This window comes from Pelecanus crispus, chromosome 12 (genome assembly GCF_030463565.1).
Source record: "Pelecanus crispus isolate bPelCri1 chromosome 12, bPelCri1.pri, whole genome shotgun sequence".
Classification (NCBI taxonomy): domain Eukaryota; kingdom Metazoa; phylum Chordata; class Aves; order Pelecaniformes; family Pelecanidae; genus Pelecanus; species Pelecanus crispus.
Genome location: NC_134654.1, coordinates 864815 through 891824, shown reverse-complemented (window position 1 = coordinate 891824; position 27010 = coordinate 864815). Strand labels below are relative to the sequence as shown.

The following is a 27010-nucleotide window of genomic DNA, read 5'->3' as shown; positions in this document are numbered from 1 at the left end:
GGCTGTGCTGCAGAGGTGGCTTCTCCCGTGGAAGCCACCCTGGAGAGAGGTCGGTGGAGACGGCAGCGACTGCAGCGACTGCAGCGACTGCAGCTACTGCAGCTACTGCAGCTGGGTGTTGCAGGCAGCAGCAGCAGCTCTGCTGTGCGGGGATGGGCGCAGGCCGCTGCCCGCTGCCTGCAGCTCCGGACCCACACTGACCTCTAGCGGCAGCGCTACGGGCAGCGCTACGGGCAGCGGTACCGGCAGCGGTACCGGCAGTGGTACCGGCAGTGGTACCGGCAGCGGTACCGGCAGCGATATGGGCAGCGCTACGGGCAGCGGTACCGGCAGCGGTACCGGCAGTGATATGGGCAGCGGTACCGGCAGCGATATGGGCAGCGCTACGGGCAGCGGTACGGGCAGCGGTACCAGCAGTGGTACCGGCAGCGGTACAGGCAGCGGTACAGGCAGCGGTACCGGCAGCGGTACCGGCAGCGATATGGGCAGCGGTACGGGCAGCGGTACAGGCAGCGGTACCGGCAGCGGTACCGGCAGCGGTACGGACAGCGGTACGGGCAGCGGTACCGGCAGCGGTACGGGCAGCGCTACGGGCAGCACTACAGGCAGCGGTGCCGGCAGTGGTACGGGCAGCGGTACCGGCAGCGGTACCGGCAGCAATACTGGCAGCGGTACGGGCAGCAGTGCAGGCAGCAGTACCTGCAGCGGTACGGGCAGCGGTACGGGCAGCGGTACAGGCAGCAGTACCGGCAGTGGTACCGGCAGCGGTACCGGCAGCGATATGGGCAGCGGTACCGGCAGCGGTACGGGCAGTGGTACCGGCAGCGGTACAGGCAGCGGTACCGGCAGCGGTACAGGCAGCGGTACCGGCAGCGATACGGGCAGCGGTACCGGCAGCGGTACGGGCAGCGCTACGGGCAGCACTACAGGCAGCGGTGCCGGCAGTGGTACGGGCAGCGGTACCGGCAGCGGTACCGGCAGCAATACTGGCAGCGGTACGGGCAGCAGTGCAGGCAGCAGTACCTGCAGCGGTACCGGCAGCGGTACGGGCAGCAGTGCAGGCAGCAGTACCTGCAGCGGTACCGGCAGCGATACCGGCAGCAGTACGGGCAGCAGTGCAGGCAGCAGTACCTGCAGCGGTACCGGGAGCAGTATAGGCAGCGGTACAGGCAGCAGTACAGGCAGTGGTATGGGCAGCTTGCACAGACTCCAGTGCCGGGCTTGGCCTACTCAGGGCTGGGGGTCCCCGTCCTGGGTGCCCGGGGGGTGCTGAGGGTGCGCTGGGTGCTGCAGGGAGACCTCGGCAACAGCGGGGGATGGGCACAGACTCTGGGGGTCTGGTGCTGGGGGTGACCCGGCACCGGTGCCCAGGCGCCCGCATACATGTATATAGAATCATAGAGTCATCAAATTGTTGAGGTTGGAAAAGCCCTTTCAGATCATCCAGTCCAACCATTAACCTAACACTGCCAAGTCCACCACTAAACCAATTCAGGGGAGAGTAGCAACTTCATGTTTCCTGGCTTGGTGGCTGGATTATTTTTTAATGAAAGTAAAAACTAGGAATCATTAAGGTTGGAAATGCCCTCTAAGATCATCAGTCCAACCATCACCCCAACACCACCATGCCCACTAAACCATGTCCCAAAGTGCCACGTCTGCCTGTTTTTTGAACAATACATGTCCGTGTGTGTGTCCGTGTGTGTTGGTGGTGGTTGAGCACAGCCCTCGCAGGCTGCAGCCCCAGCGTGGGGCTTCCCCAGTGCTTTGGGCAGGCGAGAGCGCAGCTGCGGGAGGGCTGGGGCTGGGGGCCGTGACCGTGCTGCCCCGCAGAGAGGGCGGCTGCGGAGGGAAGGCGGCACGAGGGAAGTTGTGCTGTGAGCCATGGCCTTGCTCGGCTGCCTGTGGCACTGTTTTGGTCCCATCTTAGCGGAGACATTGGTTCGGGCCGTAGCCATCTCGCACTCCACTTGCAGCGCGTGGAAAGAAGCGGGCACCCAGGGCAGCGAGCCAGGCTGCTCCTGGCCGTGCGTCCCTCTTTGCTGTGGCTGCAGAAGGAGCGGAGGGCAGTGGGCCCCTGCCCGCAGGTCTGCCTGCGCTCAAACGCCTGGCGTTAGGTGAGGCCGGCTCACATCCACGGCGATGCCAGGGTAAAACAGCCGCTTCCCGAAGGAAGTGTGCATCTTGGTGCGCGCTGAGGTTAAACCTGCCTCCGGCACCCTTCTGAACTATGTGGAGTGCTTTTAGACCACTGCTTTCCCCTCCACCCCCCAAGTTAATTATTAGAGGAATTTTTGCATTTAATTTAAAAATGAGTTTAACTTTGTCTCAAATATTGTTTTTCAACCTAATTGAAATGTAACATGTGTGTGTGTCTTCTAATTGCTTTGAAGAACCTAATAAGAAGCTGCTTAAAGTGATGGAGGGCTAAAAGCTAAGGGGTTTTGATAAATTTAACATTAGCTCAGCATTTCCACAGGGATTTGAAAGTATCGGACTTGCAAGGATATTGCTTGAGCTAAGTAATGCAATTTGCCCTTCTTCAAAGAGCGGTTGCTCTGTCCAGCTCGCTGCGGGAGGGCTGCAGCGTGCCGCAGCGATGCTGGGGAAGGAGGCCAGGGTGCACGGCCCCGTGACGCCGGGCTGCACGGTGCAAAGCTTTGGGAAATAACAGGCCAAATCTGTCAGCCTGGCCCAGAGGGATGCCCGGAGGGATGCCCAGCCGGGATCGGCACGGCGCCAGCAGCGCAAGGGGGCACACGAAAGATGCCAGATACATTAGCGTGTATGCGCTGAGTGAACACTCCAATTTTTAAAATTTCTCATTATTTTAGAACTTTTTTCAATATCTTTTTTTTTTAAATAAAAGTTGGTTTTATTCTTTAGATCTCACAGGCCTGCAAAAACATGTGTGCTGAAGCAGGGGTGGGCCAGTTCCCAGGCTCCAGGGCGGAACGGGGAGCTTCGGCCTCTCCTGCGCCCCACGGCCCCACGGGGTCCCATCGCTGCTTCCCATCCGTGACTCCCACGGTGGATGCAAGCACTGGAGACTCATCCATCAGGACTGAAGCTCTCTCTGCGCTTACAAGCATGGAGTTCAGCGCGGCTCAGGCTCTGCAGAGCGGGGATCCGACCCTTTGTCTGCCCTTGGCTCCGAATCTGATCGTGAGCAACATCAATCCAGGCAGGGCTGGTGCCTGACAGCTGCAGGCAGCTGATAACGGGGCCTCGCCGAGGGGCGAGCTCACTTGCTACCCGGCTCATTAAAATACGATGTACCAACAATTTCCTGGTCGTTATTTCAGCCGAAGCACCCAGCTGAGGAGCAAGCTACCAGCCTGCTGCGGCAGAGTGGGCTGCCGGCTGCCCAAGCGGCGCATGGACGCAGCTTCTCGGGGCGGGTTGTTTCCTTCCAGCCTTCAGCCCATAACGTGTAAGAGGCAGCAGCTGCTCCAGGGGATCGGTCGCTGCCTAGAATTTGGGAGACCCCCAGCTGAATTCCCTTTATGTGACCCTGAGTGAGGAACAGCCTCTCCAGCCGACGCGGCAGAGCACCCCTCTGCTTCCTCGCAAGGCGCAGCCGAGGTGGAGGCACTGATGCCTTGCAGATGTGTTTGGGCCCTGCAAGAGCAGGACTCCGGAGTTACCAATAATAGGTATTTACTCGAGCAATCAATGTCATTTGATTTAAATGAAGCTGTTGGGTTGTGGGTGCAACACCTGGGGTTGCTGAGTTGTGAAATTAAGTTCTCAAAGATCAGGAGGGTTAGGATTTAGGGCTAGAGCGTTGCTTTTGAGAAACAGTTTTTACTGTGAGTTGAAGCTCCTAGAAATAACATCTAGATATGCTCCTAGTTTGCTTCCCAAGCACTGCGGGCCACCTGTAACTGAACGCACCCTGCAGCTCCCAGGGGCTCCGGGAGGGACGCCCCGGCTCGGGCAGATGGCAGCAGGTTTTAGCTTGGAATTTATGGGAGAATAATTTTCACTCGGCGTTCCTGGACCTCGCGCAGGCAAGTTCTGCCGGGTTATTTGTTTGTTTTCAAGGGTGAGCGAGGACTGGCGACAGAACCGGGGTTCAAGGGGTGGGCTCCAGCCCCCCAGCCCGCACTGGTGCGGCCGTGCACCTCCGTGGCGAGGGGGACGGGGTGAGCGCGGGGGGCTCGGGCTGGGCGGGGGGAGCCTGGCTGGCAGGAGCCCGTTTCTGTGCTTATTTCCACCCGTGATCCTGTGTGTGTTTCCACCCGTGACTGCTCCCGCGGGACTTTGTGATGCTGGGCTCAGCCCGGCTCCAAGCGTTTGAGGGGCTGGAAAAGGCGCATTTCCTTGGAGATCCGGCTGCTGGATGGGTGGGAGATTCCTCTCGTCCAGCGGGGGCTGCAGAGCAGGACCGGGCACGGGGCCGTTTGCCTGCAGCCCCCCCGGTGCCGCCCCCCTGCACCCCCGGGGCGGGGGCGGGCGTTGCCCCGCGCTTTGCCCAGCGGGGCAGGGTGCTGTGACCCCCCCGGGGTTGGGACGGAGGAGGGAGGGAACGCGCAGGAGCCGGCGCAGCCGCCCCAGCCCCCGCGGGGCTCCGGCACCGGGAGCGGGCACCGGCACCGAGCTCCGGCGCTGCCCGCTGGCGGGGGGGCTTTGCCGGCGGGGCCGCCCCCTTCCCCTGCGGCCCCCGCCCCGGCATGGCCTCGGGGGAGCGGCGCTGGGAGCTGGTGCGCTGGTGAGTGCGGGGGCGGCCCCGGGGGCCGGGGGGGCGGCGGGTACCGGGGGGCTCCCCGAAGGCTCGGGGAGGGGGGGACCCCAGCGGGCGGCCGGGAGGGGTGAAGTTTGCAAGGGGGTCCTGGCTTTGGGGGGGGGGGGGTGGTGCTCCTAGCCCGGGGGGAGTCCCGGCTGCTGAGCCGGGTGACGAGTGGAACCCCGGCTCCGGGGGGGTTTGGGGGGGATCGACGACTTAGCCCTGGCACCCTGGGGCCCTCCGGGGCACCCCAAGGGTCACAGCGTGGCCCTGGGTGTGGGGCTGCGGGGGTCCCAGCCTGGGGGGGCACAGGGCCCCGGGCAGGGAGAGGGTGGTTGGGGGCTGCAGCTGCTGCCAGGGGCATCTCCGGCTTTTGGGGTCCCATAGAGATGGGAGAGTTGGATCCCAAAGCGAGATCCTGCTTCTGGGAAGCGGCCCCGCGCTGTATGGGAGAGGTGTGGGGAGCAGCAGCGTCCTGGTCCCGGGCACACTTGGGTCTTGTGCCAGCCAGCGGGAAGTCTCTGGGACACCCTGGGGACGCTTTGGGGGCCTCCAGGGTGTTGTCCTGGGGGTGAGGGGGTGTTGAGGCTGCCCTGGGCTTTGGGCGTGGGGACCCGCTTCTTCCTGCTGGGGACAGGGCGATTGCAGCGACCGGAGCAGCTGGGACGGGCTGACATTGGAAACAAGCTTTCTCTGTTTTTTTTTTTTTTTTTTATTTTTAATTGTGTAGTTTGTGACGTCCAAAGCTTGTGACTTTTGAGCAGGGCGCTGTAGCGATGCCAGGCTGTGACTGGGGTGACTCCGGTTACAGCGTGGCGCTGCTGATGTAGGAGCTGGGAGCGCGCATCCCGCATCCCAATGCCGGCGGGGTGGGGAGCAGAGCCAGGCTGGATGCCGGGGCTCCCTGCTGTGGGTGGGATCCCTGCAAACCTGGGGGAACAGCCAGAGTGGAAATCATTGGAGGATTACTCTAAGCTTGTGAAGCTGTTTTTTCTTTCTTTCTTTTTTTCCCCTCCTCAGCAGCCTAAGGCATGTTTTTTCTTACGCGCTTAGACCCAGGCTGTCGCAATGGTGCTTGGCTTGGCTGTTCTGCCATCCCCACTGCCTCACCCCCCCTTCCTTCCCAAAAGCCATTCTGGCTTGCCTGCCACCACTTTGTGCAATGTTATCGTATGCAAGAGCTGCAGGGGAGCGTTGGGACTGCAACGTGCCTGGTTGCTTGTACCAAGAAAATTAGTAGGTCAGCCTGTACCGGGGATACTCAAGGAGTCTTTTGGGTTTCCTTCTGCTGAGAGCGGGAGGTCCCAACTCCCATGCTGTCGCTGCCCCCTGGTTCTGGCAGGACCCCGCAGCCCTGGGCTGGGCAAGTTTGGGCAGGCAGCAGAACCCAGCAGCAGCAGCGAATGGCTCCAGCCATGGCCCTGCTCATCAGGGCTGCGGTGCATCCCCTCGGCCCTGCGGTGCGTCCCCTCGGCCCCATCCAGGCAGCGTGGCCGGATCCCTGTGGTCATGGTGGGAACGCACCGCCCAGACCACCCGCACGCAGAGGGGAGGGCTGGGAGCTCGCCCCAGCCCTGGCTGGGGTTTCATGGATGCTGCAGCTGCGCGTGCATGCGTGTGTCTCCAACCAGTGCTACAGGGGCTTTAAATAATTAATCACTTGCTGATGAAATTGCATGTTCGGAGGAGGGTGTGTGAAGTGCAGCTGGCTGTTGGGATGGAGGCAGGCAGCAGAACGGTGCTCTAAAAGATGGGAACAACTCTGGTTACTGACATTTTGCTCATGTAACAGAGAACCTGTACTTCTCTAATCAAAATAATAACCATCGATTCGTCACTTGAATGTTATTTAATAAGCCTCAACATCTGGCCTGGCATTCGACATAATGTTAAAAAGGCATTAGCCTGGTCTTGGAGCCGGTGATGGCGCTGGGGACAGGGCTGGTGCCGGGGCTGGTGGGCAGCTGTTGGAGGCAGGCTGGGCCCCAGGGTGATGATGCCGAGCGGGGGTGTTGCACCTCCGCCTCTCCGGGTTTTACAGCGAAACGTCCCGCACTGCTTCAGAAACGTTCGCTCTTTCCTTTTCTGCGCTTGGGGGTTACGGGTGCTCGTGGGTCTGGCCTGGGGGGGTCCCACGTCCTTCGCGAGGCTCCGTGCTGCGGCTGCTGCCTGCGCTGGGCGACGGGGACCGCCGCGCTGGTAGCAAGGGTGGCCGGGGGGCCGCTGTCCCCTCCCCTGGGGGACACCCTCGTGTCCCAGCCGTGGCTGCATGCCCATGGGAGCATCCGCTGGTGGGCAGGGCAGGGACGGCGCGGGGATGCAGGCAGATGGGGCTGTAATGTCGTCCTGCTACTGCCGCTGAGGAACACGCTGGTGGTGGTGTTGGAGTCACAGCTCCAAGCAGCGCTGCTGAGCCAGCCGCTCTGCTCTCCGCGTCCTGCAGCTCCCTCTCCCCAATCCTGCGCTAATAAATATTTCAGTCTTCCGCGCTGTTATTTTTAGGTACGTGCGAGAAGGCCGGTTTCGGATCGAGGAGAGGACGCTGACGGCTTTCCAGTGGCTGTACTCGCCTCACCAGCACCGCATCGTCAGCCGGGCGGACCTGGGCTCGCCCAGCAGGTAAGGGGGGGCCGGCGGGTGCGGGGCCGGGGGCTGCGGGGAGCACTGGCGCATCCCCCGCCAGTGCTGCCGGCAGCTCGCTCTGTCACAAGCCCTCACGGTTTTGACGTGGGTCTCCTGAGCCTCAGCCTGTCTCTGGAGCCCTGTGAATATCTGAGCATCTCGGGGTTCGCTTTAAAGTAGGGTTCCGGGTGCAGGGGTTGCAGCCGGGAGCCACAAACACCGCGTAAGCACCCCTCTGGTTTAAAGCAGTGGAAAGGACAAATGACTGACTGCCTCCCCAAACTTTCATTTTTAAAACCCCCATGCTTTTGGTCAAGCACGCAATCTTTTTGTGGACCTGCTTTACGCACGTAGCACACTTGAGATTTACTTAAAAAATAAATTGGCAGCCAGGGGCTGCGTATCTCCCAACCGTAAGTGATCTCTGGAAAGAATTTATTCCGATACCCTGATTTCATTTGGTGCTTAAACTCTCCCCTTCGCAGCTCGTTGAGAGCGTGTCTCGGAGCCATGTCGTGGGCATGTGCCGTGGCTCTCCCCGCTGATGCATATGCATCGCTGTCGGTTCGGATCCCGGTGCTTGGTGATAAAACGCCATCAACATAAAAGCCTTGCGGGCCTCGAGACACATATAGTGCCGTGTCTGCTTTCCTGCCTGTTGAGAGCACTGGAGCACCCCGAGTCCCCGGCGGGCTGTGTGGCTAAAAGCTTTTCCCTCTTCACTTCAGCAGCGTTTTTTCTCCGAGAGCCCTTAAAGCCCTGAAGTATTTATCTCCCCGGAATCGCATGTACAGGAATAACAGCGGAGGGAGGGGGTGCCTGAAACGCACGGCTCGCTGCGGGGAGCAGGGGCTGCTCCGGGGCGGGGAAGGGCTGTGGGTGCTCTCGGAGGGGTCTCCGGGGGGGACGGTGCCGCAGAGCCCCCGGGCTGGGGGGGGGGGGGCCCTGTCCCGCTCTTGGGGAGCGAGGGGGAGGCGACATCCGCGCCTGGAAGGGGTTCCTAGGGGCGGGGGGAGAGGCCCCGCTTTCCTTGGCGGGAGCCATGGTGCGCACGTGTGCCGCGGCCGGCCGCTTCCCGAGATGGCGATTCCTCCGCTGCAGCCGGAGAGGCTTTCCAAAAACTGAAATTACCCTGCTGGTTACTGATTTAAACTAACCTTTGCAAATTGCTATCGAAGGCTGCGTTAATCTCACCCCTGACGCACATATATCATGCGGCATATGGAACTTAAATGTGTGTAATGTCATTTATAATTAATGATAAGTACCATTGGGGTTAATTCCACGGGATTCATTTGATTTCCCAGTGGGCTGGGAAGTTACCTGGAGAAGTCTGGTGGGACATCAGTGGCCAGTTGTGAATGGTGCCTGCGTCCCTCTTGAGGGGATAAAATCTTTACCCGGATTGAAGCGGGGCTGTCGCCCAGGGCAGCCCACGTGCACGCTCCAGCTGGGCGAGTCCCAGGTTTGTCTAACCCCACTCTGCAAGCAGAGAGGAGAGCAGCCTTCCCGGGAGCGCCTGCGGCCGGGGAGCGGAGCTGCCGGCCCCGCTCGGGGCGCAGAGCTGCAGCGTGCCGTGCCGTGGGCTTCAGCCGCTGCTGCGTGGGATGGGCGGAGGAGGAAGCCCCGCTGGGATGTTACCAGCTTTAAGCCCCTCGGTTGGTACTGGCAGCAGTGAGGCGTCGGGCATCCTCCTGGCCCGGCGTGTCCCCGCTGGTGCGCGAGGGACAGGGCACGGTGAGCCGGCAGCCCAGCGCCGACGCTCGTCTCGGTCACGGCACATTGCTGCGGTGGCTTCGGCTGGGGAACATTTTGGTGCCTCGGGTGGCACGCTGACACCGGGATGTTCTGTGGTATTTCAGGCTGTCACTTTATTTATCTGTCACGTTAATGGGATCACTGTCTCTGTTTTGCGCTTGCTGCTTTTTCTTTGCATAATGGTAGTGACACAGCTGAGCGAGCGGATGGCTGATCTGCTGGGGAGGTTAATGTAACAGGTGTATTTTATTATTTGCATGCATTAATGTACTCATCGGTCCCTCTTGAGCAGCACTTTGCAGAAGGACGAGAGCATGGGTCCCATTTCCTATGGCTCTTCACGCAACCCAACGCAGCCGGGTTGGTTTTGCCCTGGCCCCCCCGCAGCGTTGTGTTTGGCAGCAGCAGGCACGCGGCTGCCGGCAGAGCTGCTTTGGCTGGGATGGGGCTCTCCTTCGGCATGGGAAGGCTGTCGGCAGCTGGGCGCTGCTGCCGGGGAACGGCGCGGTGGCTGTGGCCGTTTGGTTTGCAATGCAGAGCAAGCCTGGGTGCAAGAGACCGCGATGGTTTTAGCGAGTCACGCGGCTGTCGGTCACCTACGGCGAGCGCTGGCCTGGCCAAGCGGGGTGCGCTGCCGGTGCGCTCCGGCACAGCACGCAGGCAGCTGGCTGGGGAGCTGCACGGGGCGCAGCGGGCTCCGAGCGCCTTCGGTAGCTGAAATCACCTACGTCGACGTTTAGCGCTGTTAAACAGGTTTCAGGGCTGCCAAAAGAGGGAATTGCATTGGTTTCACTGAATCTCTTTAGGAACGGGTGGGACCGAAGCGACGCAGCCTGTGACGACCGGGCTGAGCTCTGTGGTGCAGGCTCATCCTTTGGGCTCTGCCGGGTGACAGCAGCGTGGGTGGGTGCCCCATGAGCTGGAAAGGATGGGCCCGTTGGTGGGAATGGGAGTTTTGCCTTTCCTGTCGGTGGGTCCAGATTTTGGCCATGGAAGCTCTTCTTTTGCCTGGTCCAGTCAGTGTCTGTCTTTAATCCAGCTGTAACAGAGGAAGGGGCTCACATGTGAGACCAAAGTCCACTTTCAAAGGCTAATCCAAAGGGGGTTGCTCCAGTTTCTGGTTATTTTTTTAGCAAAAGAGCCCATTCACTCTAAAAGCCCCAGGCAGGTTTAATGGGCAAGATCCTCAGCTTTCGCTGGTGGGTATTGCTCCAGCGATGCTACCAAAGCGCCCCCGGTGAAGTAGCCCTTGCCCAGGAGCCCATCACATCTTCAGCCTCAGATTCTTCCCTTCCCCCCAAGGGACTCGGTCCCAGTTCCCAGCTTGCTGACACGCTTCATCTGGGCAGTGCGTATTCCTCTCCCTCTGCGTGGGTGAAGGGCAGGGGTGTCGGCAGAGCAGGCAGGGCTGCGGGCAGGGCTGCGCCGGTGTCCCGCCCGCCGCCCGGGCGCAGGCTCCCGGGAGCTCAGGGATGCGGTAGCCGCGGCTGCGGGGCTGGGAGACCACCGCACCACCCCGCACCGGGGCTTGCAGCGGCTGCTGGTTTGCACGGAGAGCAGCGAGGATATCGAGGTAGGATGCTTTCGAGTCTTGCTCAATCTGAACTGCAGCCACAATACATATAGTGGTGTTTAAATAGCGTGTGGAGACTAGAATATAAATATCCAAGGTAAGCCTTTAACAGAAAAGATTTAAGTCCGTATTTGCCCTTGTTTATACCGCATGTGCGCTTGTCTGAATGCAAATGTGAGGCAGAGCCGGGAGATCTATTGTGGAAATGCTTTACAATTCTCAGCTTCTCTGTTTGCATTTAAATATGCGATCACTACTTCAGGCATGTAGGCTTTGTGTGCCGGGGGCTTGGGGACAGGGGACGTGGGGTCTGTGCCCCGGTGTGGTGATTGCCAGCGCGTATGCTAAATATTGAAAATGCAAAGGAGGCAACTTCAAAAGGTCTTTTCAGTCTGCTCTGACGGCTTTGGGGGTTTCGCGGCGTTCGTGCTTGCTCTGAGCGGCTCTCTGGCAGGGCTGCGAGGGGTTACGGTCCTGCCTTCGCAGGGCACCTCCTTTGCTGAGGAGCCCCAGGTTTTTTGCATTTGATGGAAACAGGGCATGGGAGGAGACGGATCTGAGCCCCTCCGTGCACCCAGCGCCCTGGTTGGGGGGTAACCCTCCTCCCCTCTCTCTTTGAGCGAGATCGCAGCTTATCTCTGCCAGACGAGCAGCGTAATGTCTGCTCGCAAGGCAGAGCCAGAGCAGAGCATTTCTCTTTATCCCGCTCGTCTCTGCGGGCAGAGCACCGGTGTAACCCGGCGTGCGAGCTCGGCGGTGCGGGTAAGGGTTGGCGAGCACGTCGCCTGCCGCCCTGGTGTATATGGGACGCGAGATGGATCCTGCCAGGGTACTGCCTTATTTCCCCATTTTCTGCATACTCCAGGCTCCGCTGTTTTATTGAAGACTGCTTGTTGTTTTAGTAGCGCAAGGGACATAATATCTGTCCACACGGCACGATTTATTGGGGGTTGGAAAGGCGCCAGGGAGTCTAAATTCAGATTCAACGAGACGCGTGATTCCAGCCAGCAGGCTCGCTCTCTGCACACACCAGATTTAACAGATACTGCGTTCTCCCTCTACTGCTGATGCCTCCCAAAGGGCAGCTCGCGATAACCATAGCAGCAAAACTGCCTTTTTTTTCCTTTGCTGCTATTTGTTTTATCATCCTTCCTTCCTCTTCATGGCTCAGCGTATCCATATGGTAGCGGGGTCCTGGGGGCTGCTCGGGGAGTCCCTCTGCTGCTGTTGCCTGTCGTGTACCTGCAGTCAGATGCTCTGGTTGTCATTAGCGGCTGCTCTGGAAACAGGAACAGGACTTCAGCGGCAACAGTAGGAAGAGACATTTTTTCCAGGAGCTAAAAACAGCTCGTTCTCCCCAGACCTCTTTCCAATTTCGTGGGGGTAGATGAGTCCCTGCTTAGAGTTAACATCTGCCTCCAAGTTGGATGCCAAACCAGAAAGAGCTGTTCCTTGATTCTGATTTGAACCTAGCCCAGCTCTTTCAAAAGCCACCCAAAATGGTGGAAAAATACAGGTGATATTGGCAAGATGTAGCAGGGTTCTGAAAAGCTCGAGTCCGAATCCTGCGTGTCTTGTTTGCCGTGTTTAGATGGAACCGTGTGCAAGTTTGGCCTTGAACCCGAGCCCCGATGGTTGCCTAAATCTGATGCTGTGCCAGCGCATCTTGGCTTCGGGCGGCCGCTGCTTTGCCGTGTGCTGTGGGCGGGCTGGGGAGCGGGGCAGGGTGCGGGCTGTGGGGAGAAGCCCCCGGGAGAGGAGGGCACGCGCTGGTTCACCGAGCCCAGCTCCCCGCTACCGCAGGCACCGTCGTGAAACGTCTTCACAAGCGCGCTGAGCGGCAGTTAGGTTTTGTTTTCCTTTACTCCTGCTATTAGGAAACTGTTCCAGAGACTGTTTGTATTAAAGACTAGAAACCTCCTAATTTCCAGCCAAAGCATGTTCAGGTCTATCTCATAGCCGTGCTTCCCTCCCACCCCCACGTTTTGCCAGCCCTGGTTTTTTAGTTTAAGCAGTTCTTTTTCTGCCTTGCCACAATTTCTTCACAGGCTGCAGTCGCATCCCGCCCGTGTTTGTCGTGTGATCTGGGCCAAACGCTCTCCGGTCCCCCGGGTCCGGCTGCGTGCCAGCACCAGCCTGTCCCCCTCCGGTGGGAGCCCCCGGCCCGTGGGGCGGGCGTGCGGCAGGCTCCCTCCCTGGCTCTGCAGGTGACCGGACACGTAGGTGAAAACCAGCAGGAGCGGGGTTTTGTTTGGTTTTGCCCTAACGCACCCTCCCTCCGCCAGCCCCTGCGGTGCGCGGGCAAACAGGCGGTGAGCTCGGAGCAGCGGTTGCAGGGGACCACGGTGTGGGATGCAGAGTGGATGTGCAGGTAGCCATGGCAACGGTACCCAGGGACCTGTCGCGGGGCATGGCCAGCTGCCTGCTCGCCTGCCTGCAGCAGGGCTGCCCCCGGGCGCGGGAGGGGGCACGCTGAGGGCAGCCCTGCCTGCACTGCCCGGGGCCGGGCTGTCTCTGGAGCATCCCGAGCAAGGGACACCGCGCCCGTATCGCAGCACACGCAGAGAAACCTTCCTGCCGGATCCTCGGGGGAGGCACGGCGTGCATGGGCACGGCCTCTGCTGCTCGTCCGGAGCATCCTCTCTCGGCCTCAACTTGCATGGGAAGGGACGTGGTTGGAAGAGGTGGGGAAAACAGACACACAGAAAATCGGTGTGCTTGAACAGGCTCTTCCCAAAGAGCGAGCCTCTTTAGGGAATGTCATCCCCTCGCTAGCAAGGCAGAGCTCTAAAATGGGTGGACCTCAAAAGCAAGCAACTCTGTACGTTAAATTCTTCTCAGCCCACTATGAATTTAATGAGCCTGGAAGCCTGTGCAGTGACTTTCTGTGCGTGGTGCTGTGATCGGACAAGGTCTGCGTCCCTCTGCAGTAAAGACCCGGGTCGTGTGATGCTGGGAGAAACCAGTTGCTGATGTGTGTCAGGCTACCGTGTGCTCAGGTACCCAGAGAGCATGCGTGTGTCCAAAACATGAATGCTGGCGATGTTTTCGGTGCTGCAGGGTGCTCAGCAGACCCAGTTATCCCCAGGAGGCCCGAAGGTGGGAGCTGGGGGCCCGGAGGATTGTATCCGACTCCCCGAATGCAGCGTGCGGGTGAGCTTTGGAGGGATGGGGAGTCGTTTGCTCCGCATGGCAGCGAGTGGGGTTTGCTCCTGAATGTACAGCCTGGACCGGGCTTTCCTCGCCTCCCCTCGGCACTGCCAAGAAGCAATGAGATCGATGCTGCAAAGAAAAGACAAATTAGCGTCGATGGGCTTCAGACCCAGAAACAGTTAAACACATTGATTCCTGCTGAGGTTTTTGTCCTGAACCAACCCAGGCTTTGCAGAGTTTGGCCTTGTCTTCCTCCACAGTGGTCCTGCAGATGCATTTGCATCTCTGGCAGGCTGAGCGCAGCCCTTGCTGGCTTGTCCCAGAGCCCCGCTCCCACCCACCGCCGGTGCTCGCTGGGATGTGCGTGATGGGGGGCTCGGGGATGGCCCTCCTGTGGTCCCCAGCTTGGCTGATCAGAGTTTGCCTGTTTCTGCTGGTCGCTGAGCTGCCTTGTTTGGGGAACGGATCCGGCCTCCCTGGCGCCTGGCTGCAGCAGCGCGTGGGTTAGAAATCGCTTTACTGCGAGCAGTGCTGCTCCCCCCTTCCTGCCGCCCGAAGCCTTTGGGTATCTCTGTACCATTTGGGGGGATGCCCCCAGTGATGCACGGGGAGGAACCACCCCTCTCCCCTGCGACAGCCGCTGGGTTTATCCTGCAGGGCTGTGGGTTCCCCAGCTCCGAAGCGTACAAGGACAGAGCCCCCCGTGCCCTGGGCTCCATCAGCTGCTGCAGCCCACGGGTTCCTCCACCTCTCTTGGTGACCCCAGAGCGGATCCGGTGCAGCCCGGGGCTGTCCGTGCCTGCCCCAGGGCATCGGTGGGGTGAAAGGCTGTGGTGCTGGCCGTGTCGCTGCCAGTGCCTGCAGCTCGCGCCAGCTCCCCCCCTTTCATGGCGTGCAAAGAGCCGGCCAGGGAGCGCGAGAGCCCCGCTCGTGGGGGCGGAGAGGAGCCGGGGCGCTCCGGGCTGGATGTGGCCCCATGCGGCTGAGTCGTCCGACCTTTCCGTCCCTCTGATGTCCCCTGTGCAGCTCGGGGCAGCGGTGCAAGAGCTTTTTAGAGATCTGAGAGCTGCAGCTGAGCCAGGGGCTTTGGCTGTGGGGGGCATGGGTGCCTGGCCAGCGCTTGGGGGGTCCTCAGCCAGCTGCTGTTGCTTTCCTGGGGTCCCCTGCTTCGTGCTGTGCTCCCCAAGGTGCAGCTGGGTGCTCCCCGGGCCACCGGGAATGCTCGTGGCGCAGCGCCTGGCTGCAGGGTCTGAGCTAGTCGTGCGTACCCCTCTGTCACTGCTGCCTGAGAAGTGACGTGTCGCAGGTCACACGGTGGCTTCCTCCAAGATCTGGTTTTTAGCCATTTTCATAGAACTGGCCAGGAGGGGTGGGATCGCTTTGCATGTAGGGATGGGTCTGTGAGCCGTCAGTGGTGGCAAATGGCCTCGAGAATGTGGAAGAGGAGCTGGAGCGTGGTCTGCAGCCTGGGCTGGGCGGAACCTGGGTCTCCGGGAGGAAGAGACTCTCACGCCTCACCCAGCACCGAACCTGCCCCGACACGTGTTGTGGGTGGAAAATGAGCTCCCCGGAGCCCTGACCCCAGCATTCACCCTCGCCATTGCCATGTTTCTGATGTCCCTGGGTGGGCTCTGCAGACCAGCCCAGCTCCCCACTGTCCCCTGCGCCCACCTTGCCCTCCAGCAGCTCGCAGCTGATGCTGAGCAGAGCGCGTGGGACGGGGCGAGCGCAGCAACCAGGCTTTCCATGGGCTGGGCTCTGTGGTGCCTAACCCACCCTCCCCTCAGCATCCCCAGGGCAGGGACCGCAGCCTCGTGCACCGCTGGCTCCCGTGGAAACCCTGGTGCTTGTGGGAACCGGAGCTGTTAGCTGCAGGGTCACTGATGGCTCCTTCCAGGGGATGCAGCAGATGGGTACTGCTGGGCTGTAGTGCATCGCTTCCGTGCTGCCGCTGCACGGACCAGCAAGCCTTGTCGCCAGCTGGATAAAAAGTCAGTGCCCAGGGTGGAGGCACAGCCTGCCCTTCTCCCCAGGCACATTCAGCGCACTTTTTCTCCCTCTTTTCTGTTCTTTGGGTTAGGGGCACCTGCAGCAGGACCGCCGTTATTGAGGAGGCTGCTAATGTGCTGGATTTGCTCTGTTTTTCTGGCCAGCTGAGCATTTTGCTGGCAATTAGCTCTTCATTTCTGTGTGGATGTGCGTGCAATTCTTGCTCCGTTCTGCAAGCTCAGCCTCCCAGTCAAACCTTAGATGTATTGAGCCCTGCCTAATGAGTTTAGCAGGCGGGCTGTAGATAAGCAGGCTGTGCGGCTCGGCTCCCCAGGCTGCCGTCCGTCCCTAGAGAGCGAAGCGGCAGAGCAGGCTGTTGGCAGGAGGCCGTCACGGAGTGCCCTGCGATGAGCAGCCCCGGAGGTACGTCGCGGTCTCTGGAAGCTCTCCTCGGCTTTCCTGTTCTTTGGCTGAAGCCGAAGCTCACCTCTTGGGTGACAAGCCGCCGTCCCCCTCCCCAGTGCCACGGCGGGGGGCCGAGGAAGCCCCCGTGGCAGCCAGCTAGTGCTGCAGGCCTGTTGGCTACTTGAGCGGTAAGTAGCCACCTTCGAAAGCAAGCTGGGTTTTGTGGGAAGCTGCTGTTGAAGGCATTGAGTTTCTCACTTCATTCCACTTCAGCAGCAACATAAAGGGGAGATAATACTGTTAAAAATATTCCATGCACTGAGTCAGAATTAATTCGGACGCTGTTTTCCTTTGCTTTGTACGTCGAGGCTGGTGATATGCACGGCGTGTTCTTCCTGCCAGGACAAAATCTAATATTTCTGGGTGCCCACAACCTTCCTTGGAATCATAATAGAAAGACGAATACCCTCAGTGTGCCGCATGCAATATTAAAGCACTAATGATGCAATCGGTCTCCCTTAGCCCCGGTAGCAAAGGAAAGAATTACGCTGCCCTTCCTGGGCATAATTCTGCTCTGCGGTGTGGGCTCTGGCTGCCGAGGAGCCGGCCGCGTACCTGCGCCAACCCCATCCGCTGCCCGTGCCTGCTGCTCGTCCCTCGGCAGGGGCAGTGCTGTCCGTGCCAAGGGCTCCTGCGGGCAGGGGTCAGCCCTGTGCTGCTGCCTGCGCTGGAGCCCATCACGAGCAGTTCACCGTTCTATGCCCAAATCACCGGAGCAGCCCCTGGGGACCGGAGCAGCAGGTACCCCCTGCGCTGGCTCCACCGCAAAGGGTCCCGTGCGGCAGGGAGCCGGGGACCGAACTGCGCGGCTGTGCCCGCGTGCCTGGGCGCTGGTGGCCGGGCTAATCCGTCCCGCAGCTGGCGCATCTGCAGGACACCAACCGGCAGCTTCAGCTGCCGGGGAGAAAGGTGCCTTCGGACCCTCCTTTCTTCAGCACCGTCGGCTCATGCGTTTGCTGGCACTGCGTTGCACGGACCTTTGAACGCCCCGGTTTTGGTGGTCTCGCTGGCAGCTGCAGATGCGATGTCGGGGGCGGTTCAAGCCCTGCGGTCTGTCGTTAGGTGACGGGAGAGCCGAGCCGCACCGTGCAGAATTAGCCTGTGTTTCCTTTTGTAAACCGAATCGCTTGCAGCCCAGCAGTTTGTGCTTATTAAGCTCTAACGCCGTGCGGTTGTCAGCCCGCTGCTACCGGCACAGCCTCACACTCCCTCCCCTTTCTTGCTCTTTTGTTGCGCCTGGTTGGGGAGCGCGATGGAGCCGGTCGAAATGCGGGCACCTCTCCCCCACGCTGCTCCCCCCGCCAGCTGCTCCAGGGAGCTGCAGGTGCCTGCTGCTCCAGGGGAGTTTGGTTTTATTAATTCGCTGTTAACACCGTGGCTCGCTGCCCCAGCCGTGCAGCACTCCTTCCCCGGTGCTACCGGCGGGGCCGGGGCTGCGCACGGGCGCAGGGCAGGGCGATGGGCTCCTGGTTCTGGCAGAAGCCCCTGGGAAATGTTAATTTTGCCTGGCGCAGATGGTGCTAAGGAGGCATCCTCCCCCAGGCCTTTGTTTCTTAATTTTGGCTGATCAGTTATGATTTGGCTGTGCCTGCTCTGAAAGGAGAAAGGTTTGGGTTTTTGGGTTTGTTTTTTTTTTTTTTATCCTTTCATCTTTGAGCCCAACTGTGTGAAATACCTTGGGGGGGAGAGGGGAAGTGAGAAAATGTCACTGCAGACAAACTATTTCTGGATGCGCTCCCGTGCAGGCGAGGTGGTGCTGGGCAAGCGCTGATGTGATACCCTGGAGCGGAGGGAGCCTGGTGGCCTCTGGGGAGTTGGGGCCTTGGTTTTTTGTTTTTTTTCTTTGTTTGGGGTTTTGTTTTTTTTTTTAAACCTTTGCCTGGTTCAAATGCTGCTTGTCGCCTGTATCTGTGGTGGCCGACGTGGCCCTGGGCGGCTGCTGGATGCGTGGGGATGGGGAGCAGGGAGAGCTCCGCTCCCACCGGCTGCGGGCGTCCCCGGGCGCTGGTCCCCAGGGTGAGGTGGGCTTCGTGCGGGGGCTGCCTCGCACCTCTCCTGGGCAGCGGGAAATGGAGACGATTTCCCTATGGCCATAACAAGATCCTGTCCTCCCGGGCTCCGAAATCCCCGGGGGGAGGTCTATGAATCGCTCTTCGTGCTTTAGCAGAACTGTCATGCCAACGAGGCGTAAGGAAGAGCTGCCGGAGTAATTTTGACCTGCTGGCTGTAATGGCCTCCCGTTAAAGGGGCGTCTGGCGCTGCCCCGCTGCGTGTCTCCCCGGCGCCCCCGCTCCGTGTTGCCTCTGACAACCGCGAGTTCACGTAAGGACTGAAGCGGCAGAACGAGATGCAGCAACTGGTGCTGCGCTGCAAGAGTAAACGCTTAAGCGAAGAGCTGGCTGTTTTCCTGGGACTCTCCAAGTTGTTTCTGGTGTGACGCCAGCTATAGGTTGATGCTTCCCGTGGCCGCTGTGGCTACCTGCCACCGCACCTCTGTGTGCAGGGCTGCGCTGGAGCTGCAGCAGCAGCTGGGTGTTGCTCTGGTGCACTGCAGAGCTCTGCCATGCGGGGAAGCTCCCTGCTTTTATTTTCAGGCTTGTAAATCGTGAGCAGCTCGGTAGAGCTGGGCAGAAATCAACTGGTATGAGTGTAAGAAAGACGTGACCTGGGGGAAGATGAAGCGAGAGGATAACGTCACGCTGCTATTGATGCAGAGCTTTAACGCGGAGCGTGCAGGCCAGAAACAAATGTGCTCCAAGCAAATGTCTGCTCCAAATATTTCATGGCACCTGAATTATGGCTTTCTAGCCTGCAGCATGTTTGGGTTTTTTTTTTTTTTTTAAAATAATGTCCTTAAGAGCTCTAAAATGCAAAGGATTTCCATCATTTCATCCCTTTAAGGAGAGATGGCTGTGGGCAGCAAAGTAGGAGTTGAAATAGCTGGATTTCAATCCAAGCTTTTTCCCTGGAATTGAGTGATTTCTCTCTCCAACTCCCTATCCTCCACCCCCCCAACTCCCCCTTTCTTTCACACATCAGACGGAATCCAAATGTCTCTCAATTTAAAGGTTTTGGGTGCTTGGATGAGAGTCTGACTCCTGCAAGTGCCAAGCGCTGGGCTAAGAGCTGCCTCGAGTCCCCCGGGGAGCCAGGCGCTGCCCGGCGGTGCCGAGCCAAGGGAATGCTTTCTGTGAGCGCCAGGCGTTATTTTAAATCGCCGGAGGAGGAGGTGAGTCTTCGAGCAGCCAAACCAGTAGGACCTTGGCAGTCGGAGGCCTTCCGCTGGCCTTTGAACTGCCGGGATTTTGGGAAGTGAGCTTCGGGCTCCTGTACCTTGTGAGCACGGTGGAGGATGCGCGGCCGAGCAGCTCGGCCCCTCCTGGCTGCAGTGCGCGGCTCTGCTCCGGCGTCACGCTGGCAGCACCCGCGCCAAGCCCCGCTGCGGCCCTGGGGGTGGCGCAGCCCCCCCGCCCCGATTGCCAAGGGGTGCTCGGGGCTCCCACCCTTCCTCCTCACTTTGGCCAGCGGACGGTGAGCCCCTGTTGCAGCTCAGGCGTGAGCGGGCGCAGATGGGCGCTGGTGACCGGTTTGGGGAGGTGGAAGGTGTGAGGCCAGGGTGCGCAGCCCCCCCCGGGCACCATGCGCAGCCCCCCCCGGGCACCATGCGCAGCCCCCCCCGGGCACCATGCGCAGCCCCCCCCGGGCACCATGCGCAGCCCCCCCCGGGCACCATGCGCAGCCCCCCCCGGGCACCATGCGCAGCCCCCCCCGGGCACCATGCGCAGCCCCGGGCTCTCCTCCCCACGGGCTCTGCTGTGCCCTGCGATGCCCGACGGCTGCTGCAGGGATGGCAGCCAGTTTTCTTGGGACTTTGAGATTGATGGAAGCGGATACCCAGCTAGAGGTCAGCATTTCCATTTAAAATGGGGTTTCTGAAGCCTGACTGTTAAAGGACCGTGGGTTTTGGTGGTGGTCAGGCTGCAGATGCACGCTTCAGCATTATGGAGCTGCTGGGGAACTGGAGGAGAGAAAACCCGTGTGCCACAGCTGTGCGGGGGCCGGGTGGGAGATGCCTCGCCAGGCTCCAGGGCAGCCGGGGATCTGTTTGCCATGAGAGATGAGGTGATAGGATTTTTCCTTATTGAGGTTTAATGCCATTAGCGGGATATCCCCTGAAGTGCACTGGAGGGTCAGCCGGAGGATCCCCGAGCAGGGAGCCAGCCTGGTGCAGGGAACGCAGCCCTGCCGCTTCGGGGGCAGCCGGGGGAAAAGCCGCCCCGGGAGGCAAACCTCCACGTTGGCACCAGTGACCCTCCGCACCGGGCCCCCGCGGCCGGCTGGGCTGGCAGGCGGGGTGGGGACAGCCCCACAGCAAAATGCTCGTGGACAACGCCGTGCCCGTGGCTCGGCCCTTGATGCCCACGCTGCCCACAGCTCCTCCCATTAGGAGAAATACGGCATTTGCAGCGTAAGGTTGTGAAAAGCCTGAGGCCACCAGGAAAAAAAAAAAAAAAAAAAAAAAAGGAAATGACTTTTTTTTTCTGGTGTTTGTATGTGTGCGCGCGTGTGCATGCGCTTCTGCGCTCGGGGCAGCTGACCGGGAGGTGCTGGGGTCCCCCCGGCACAGCGCCGCGCACGCCGGCAGGAAACGCTCACGGTGGCCGTCCTCCACGCAGCTGGCACGCGGGTGCCGCCGGCCCCATCGCTGCATCCCACCATGGCCGGAGCGCCCTGGCAGCACCGAGCCGCCACCATGTTCCAGAGAAAGCGCAGCGTCTCCTTCGGCGGCTACGGCTGGTGGGTGCCTTTCCTTTCTATCCCCCCTTCGCTGCTGGGAGCGCGGTGCCGAGCGAGGAGCTTTTCTTCCCTCTGTGGCTTCGAAGGAGGAAGCGCTGCGGCGCGGTGGCCTCGCGGCAGAGCCCTTCCCGCTGCCCCATGTCAACCGGAGCGCCTGGGAGTCGGGAAGGACCTTCTTCCCCCCGTGCCCGCAGGGAAGCCCGGCGCAGCTTCAGCAGCCGGGTGCTGCTGCACCCCAGCAAAGCCTCTCGCGAGCCCCGTGGGTGCCAAGCAGCGAGGGGACCTCCCCGGGGGCTCGTGGTGGGCTCCCGTGGGCACGTCACCCGCAAGAGCATCCCATGGCTCTCCCCCTGCTCCTTTCCCTTGCTGCCGAGGACCCGCCGTCCGCTCCTCCGCCCGGGCAGCGACGCTTGCGGCTGCCTTCGGCACCTTGCAGCGTGTGTGGCGAGGTCCCGCCTGGTCCGTGGCAGGTTCCTAGCGCCATCGGTGCCTCCGCGAGTCGTCCCTGCTCTGTCTGTCCTCGGCAGAGCCCCACGGCTGCTGCCTGCGCCCTGGGTTCGGCGGGACTGCTTGCTTCTCGTCTCCCTTCCTTCCGAGACGTGTCGATCTATAGGGAGATAATTTAAGAAAATGGCACTGCACTCCCTCTGTCCTTCCTCCAGTGTCCCTCTAAGGTATTTTATGCCCATTCCAAGTCTGTGCTGTGTGACTCTGATCAGGCCATGGGAACCGATGACCGAATCGCCAATTTTGTCGTGGTTTTGGGCGCTGGGGCAGAGGGTTGCTCTGCCCTCCCTCCCTCCCCTCCCCTGCCGCGGTGGCTGGGGCTGGGCACCCCGGAGCCCCGGGGGCTTTGGGAGGAGCGCTTGTACAGGTGGGCTTGGAGCTGCTTGAGACCTGCTGGGGGAAATGCTGAGTAACAGAGGGTTGTGGGAGGGCAGGGAACTTGTTGAGGGTTTTGGCAAAGTCCCCTGGGAATAGAAGCACGTGCTTTACTGAAGCCAAGAGTTTTGTCTCAGCTGGGTGGTTGTTTTGGGGTTGTTTTTTTTTTTTTTTTCTTTATCGGAGTGCTTCCTTCCCATTTTCATGTAAACTTCTGTACAAATAAGTTTTGTGAAATATGGGCTCATCTTGTGGCAGAGAGGAATTGCAGCTCTTGGGCAGCTTTGCCGGGCAGCTGCCGTTGGGAGCAGCGGCGCTGGGGCCCCGACCGTGCCGGGTGCATCCCGGGAGCTGCTGCTGTTGGCAGTTTCCCGCTGTGACGGAGCGGAGCTGTTACCCCCTTTGCAGGGGTGTTCGGGGCCGTTTGGGCTCTGCTCGTTTGTTTTCCTTCTGCACTTTGGCCGTTGCAGGGAAAAGACAACCACGAGCCGGAGAGTCACACAGGAAAATGTGGTCTGCCGGCTGTTGGGGCTGCGCTGCCGTCGCAGTCCGGGCTGGAGGGAAGCAGGGTGCGGGCTTTCCTTTAAATGTCAGCGTTGGTGTCTGCACAGTGAGAAAGACAGGCTAGGGAGTACGGGGGGGGCCCTGTTCCCTGTGCCCCACGGGGGGAGCTCCCAAGGGGGGTCAGTCCGCGGCTCCTCGGTGCCCCCGGGGAAGACACCCTCGCAGTCGTGCGTTGCCTGGAGAGCGGCGTGCGCAGCCGGGAAAACGCTTCCCCGGGTGTTTATGGGAAAGGAAAGGACCTGCCGCAGCCCTCTACCTGCATCTGCATCTTCTCACGGCTGCCTGGGCCCGCGGCCAACCCACCCTTCCTGTGGGGACCATGCGTGGGGTGGCTGGGCACACCCAGCCGCGGCTGTTGGTAGCTGCAATTGCTATTTCCAGCCCTCTGCTGGAGTGTAAATTCTTGTTCTTTATTTCTGCCTACTGGCTGCATCTGCTGCTGCCGGCGAGGTCCTGGCCGGCGCGTGCCTGTCCTGGGGCAGCAGGTGCGGTGCCGCTGCCCTCGGACGTAGGGATGCGCGTCGCGGGTGATGCGAAGCCGTGGTGCGTGCAGCCCCGGGAGCTGCCACCCCAGCCCTGCCCGCCCGCCCGCCTGCACCCCGTTCCCAGCTCGCCGGGGCCCCGGGAGCGATGCGGCGCTGGCCTCCTCCCCTCTCCTCCCGGGCTGTCGGCGCCCAGCTGCTGGCGGCTGCTCCTTTCCCCCGGCGCTGCTCTTGGCGGCGGGGGGGGCACCCCCTTTGCTGGCGCTGCCGGGGCTCGGGGGCCCCAGGGCCGTGCCGGGGAGCGCAGGGAGGAGGCTGGACCGGGCGTGGGGTGTTTCGCTTCACCCCACCTCGGGAGAGGGCGTAGGGCCTGGCGATGCGGCTCTCACAACTTAGTCATATCGCAGCTGTGGTTTTCCTAGCAGAGGGTTTTCTTTCTTGGGTGTTGCTTTTTTTCTGGTGCCTTTTTTTTTTCCCCCCCCTCCGACAGGCCAAATAACAGTGACTGATTTTTCTTCCCACGGTTCCAGACGAAGCCGCTCGGTGCAGCTCCTGGCCCTGGCACGGGAGCGGGAGCTGCCCCGGCCGCCCGCTGTCCCGGTGGCTCACTTGCATCTGTCGCCGTGGTCGGCAACAGCTATTTACACCAGCACGCTTTAACGTTCGGCTCGATTTAATGATCAACGAGGCCTGTGGACAGGCTTGTTAGGCATTAAGTGATGGAGGCACCAACAGTGGGTGCCCTGGGTCCGTTTGGAGGAGCAGCAGCGCGCCGGCTCTGCGGGAGCGGAGCGCGGGAGCTGACGTTTGGGGAAATGCCTGGGGCGAAGCTCCCCTGGCCCCGGGTTTGGGAGGGCGGTGTCGGTCTGAGCAAGAGGGGGATGCGGGGAGGGGCGATGGCGTGGGCAGGGGGTGCCGGGCTCCAGCCGGGGCGCGCGGGGTGGCTTCGCCGTCCCCCACGGGGAGCGGGGACACCCCACGTGGGGCTCCTGCGCTGGGTGTCAGCTCAGCCCGTGCACGGCGTGCTGGGGATCCGGCCCCACTGCGTCACTTGCGGGTGCAGCCTCCTCGTGATGGAGAAGTTCAGCCTGGCAGCAGAGGGAGGTAAAGCTGCGAGTAGAGGGGAATCCGCGTTTCTGCAGCCTCGCCGTGTCCTCTCTGATCGCAGTGCAAAACAAGTGAGGCTTTGAGGGGGTTTTTTTGTGTGTTTGACTTTTTTTTTTTCTTTTTTAAGAGATGTGGAATTGATTTCATGTGGCAGATAACAGAGCATTTGCAATGACTGCCAAAAGACATAATTTTGCGTTTTGAGACATCGCTATGATTTGCATTAATTAATATTAATATGACTTTAACCACAGTGATTCTGTGGAGGTCGGCACTTGTTAGCGGTGCCAAATAAATAAGTGAAGCAGCTGGGAGCGATGGGGCTGCTCTGCGTTCCCTCCGTCCGCGGCTCTCGGCGCGTGTGCGGGTACTCGCCGCAGCCAGGTACGGGGGTAAGTCGAAGGGTAGGCGAGCGGCGCCGGCCCGCTCACGCAGCCAGGCAGCGACCAGCCAGGTGTGAAAATCCTGCACCTTGCTGTATCCTTGCTCCTTCTCGTAACGCTGCAGGGTCGAGTTCGCGGGCTTTGGCGGGGTCTCCCCGGCGCGTCAGGTCTGTCACGGGTCTGTTGTCTTTAAATAAGCGTTTTGTGGGAGGTGTGGGACCAGTGCTTTGGAGAGAGGTTGGACACGGATCAATGTCCTCCTCTGCTGCCCCGTTCACCTCTGGCATTTCGGGTGGGGAGGCAGCAGCTCTCCACTGGTCACTACCAGGAAATGAGCGGGGGGATTTTGTTTCGCTTGCTGCCAGGCTTAAGCATGGGTTAAATTTCGGTTGATTCTGTTTTCTGGTCAGCTCTTCCCGTGGTGACCGTCGTGTCAGCCAGACCAATGGCACCTCCGAGGGAGATGCTGGGGTCGGGTTTGCCAGCAGCCCCCGGTACCTGAGTTGGGAGGAGGGACAGCCCTCCTGTCTGCGCCTGCAGCCCCCTGCGCCCGCAGTAACACGCTCCTCTGCTTTCTCCCCAGGATCGACAAGACGATGCTCGCCAGCCTGAAGATCAAGTAAGTACCCGCACTCTTCTCTCGCGTAAAGTGATTTCCCTGTGAGATGCGCGGTGCTGAGAGACGGCTTTGTGCGTGGAAGATGCTTTCTTGTTAGCTGGGCTGTCCTCCCAGTTCCAGCTCTGCGCAGTGGTAGACCGGCCATACCTACCTGTTCCTGGAGATGCGCTTGTGCACGTCGTGCAGCTTGTTCTCCTGTCAAGTCCAAGGCGGTTCAGGCACCGGGTGATGATAAGAAATGCAACAACACAGCCGCTGCGTGATCAGTGGGTTAAGGCACGCACAGTGCAATTCACGGGGCACCAGCTCTGCCCTGGGAGGGGTGGGAATCGGCAGGACGGGCTGCCACCGAGCTTCTGGCTGTAAATTCAGTGAAGTCTGGGGGTTTTTTTAATTTTGCTTTTGCATCTTGCAGTCCGGAAAGGGAGCGGGTGCCTGTGCTCGTTACCCAGCTCCTGCTCCCGTGCCGCTGCGGGGGCTCCGGGCGTTGCTCTGGAGGGGTGAAGATGCTCCTGGGCCCAGGAGGGGCCGCGAGCCGGTGGTGTTGCTCGGTGGCTCTGTCTCGGGTTTGCCACGGACTCGCTGAAAGCTGGCAGCGTGGGCTGCGTGTGGCTCCTGGCAAAGCGGCTGCTGGGCCAGGTCCGGCTCTGTAATGGAGCGAGGCATGCGGGATCACCACCCCTGCTGGAAAATGTCAGCTGGATGGGGAAGAGCAAGCGAGAAACGGCTGGGAATGGTGCTGCCGATGCTCGCTGTTCTCCTGGCGCTCGCGGCTGCCTGGGACCTCCCTCCCGTTCCCACTGGGCCTTGTCCTCCTAGTTGTGTGACCAGGGGGACCGATCGGGACCGATCCCCTCCCTCCTGCCGCGGCAGATCCTCCCCTCTCCCCGCTTTCTGGATAAGCTCCCCGAGTCGGGGGTTTTCCTTTGCAAGCGCGCGCGTGGCTCCGGCGCTATCAGCGTAACCGTGTGCTAATATAGAAATATTCTGGCCAAGCCTCCCTTGGGCTCAGGGTAATGTGTACGGGTAACGGCTCATGCGGTTTCCCTCTATAATCATTACTTGTGCAAATTATTCATTAACGGAAAAGTATACAGAAAGCCTTGGGGGAACCTGCTGCCTGAATGAGCCTGCGAATGCCCTTTGTAAATGGCACAACAGAAACGCCGCTGCTAAGCTCATTGCTCGGGTTTTTGTTGAACTAGTGAGAAGTTTAAACCAATGTTTACCGCTTTTGGGAGCGGCGGGAAATCTCGGTAGACTTTTCCTGTGGAGCTGAGAGGGATTTAACTGCTCCTCGTACGCTGCCGTTTGCTGCGCCCTGATTTTGTTCCGGGGCCCGTGCAGCAATTCTGCTGCAGAAATACCATTTAACCTCCTCTGCCCACTATGCCGGGCAATTCGTGCCGTGCTTGGAGCGCTGTGCCGGTGCCGCGGGGCACGCTGCCGCGTTCCTGCCTGGGCGAGGGTCTGGGGCCACATTTCTCTCTCCCTGCCTCCTGCCCTGCCGGAGGAGGGGGTTTGCTCAGGGCATTCGATGAGCATCTGCTGGAGTTGTTTTATCTCTGCTATTTGCAGCTAATGCTTTCCACAGTTTCATAAAGCTTTTGGTTTGTGGACAGATTGCTTCATTAAATGGTTCAGTAATTGGGGCCCAGCCAGAGCCACATTAGATATTTGTAAAAGCTTTTAAAATTTAAAAAAAAAAAAAAAAAAAATTAAAAAAATAGTTTTGGTTTTCTAACGCCCTCTTATTATTGCTGCAGCCTTCTGGCTAAGATCCAGGCGTAGGCAATTTTCTTCACTGTATAACTTGTTAACAAAAAGACAAGCTGCTTTCTGCAAGCCAAGGAGCACTTCACGAAGCCTTGTGCGTGCTGCAAACAT

At 60.3% G+C, this 27010-nt stretch overlaps 1 protein-coding gene across 1 annotated transcript in view; it reads left to right on the top strand.

Annotated features, from left to right (window-relative positions):
- Window positions 1-4676: 4676 nt before the first annotated feature.
- RAP1GAP2 (RAP1 GTPase activating protein 2) overlaps window positions 4677-27010 on the top strand; it is a 79316-nt gene continuing 56982 nt past the window's right edge. Inside the window, exons 1-3 of the mRNA XM_075720095.1 lie at window positions 4677-4714; window positions 7232-7348; window positions 25088-25123. Of these exons, the coding sequence (XP_075576210.1) occupies window positions 4677-4714; window positions 7232-7348; window positions 25088-25123 (191 nt within the window). The remainder of the gene's footprint in view (window positions 4715-7231; window positions 7349-25087; window positions 25124-27010) is intronic.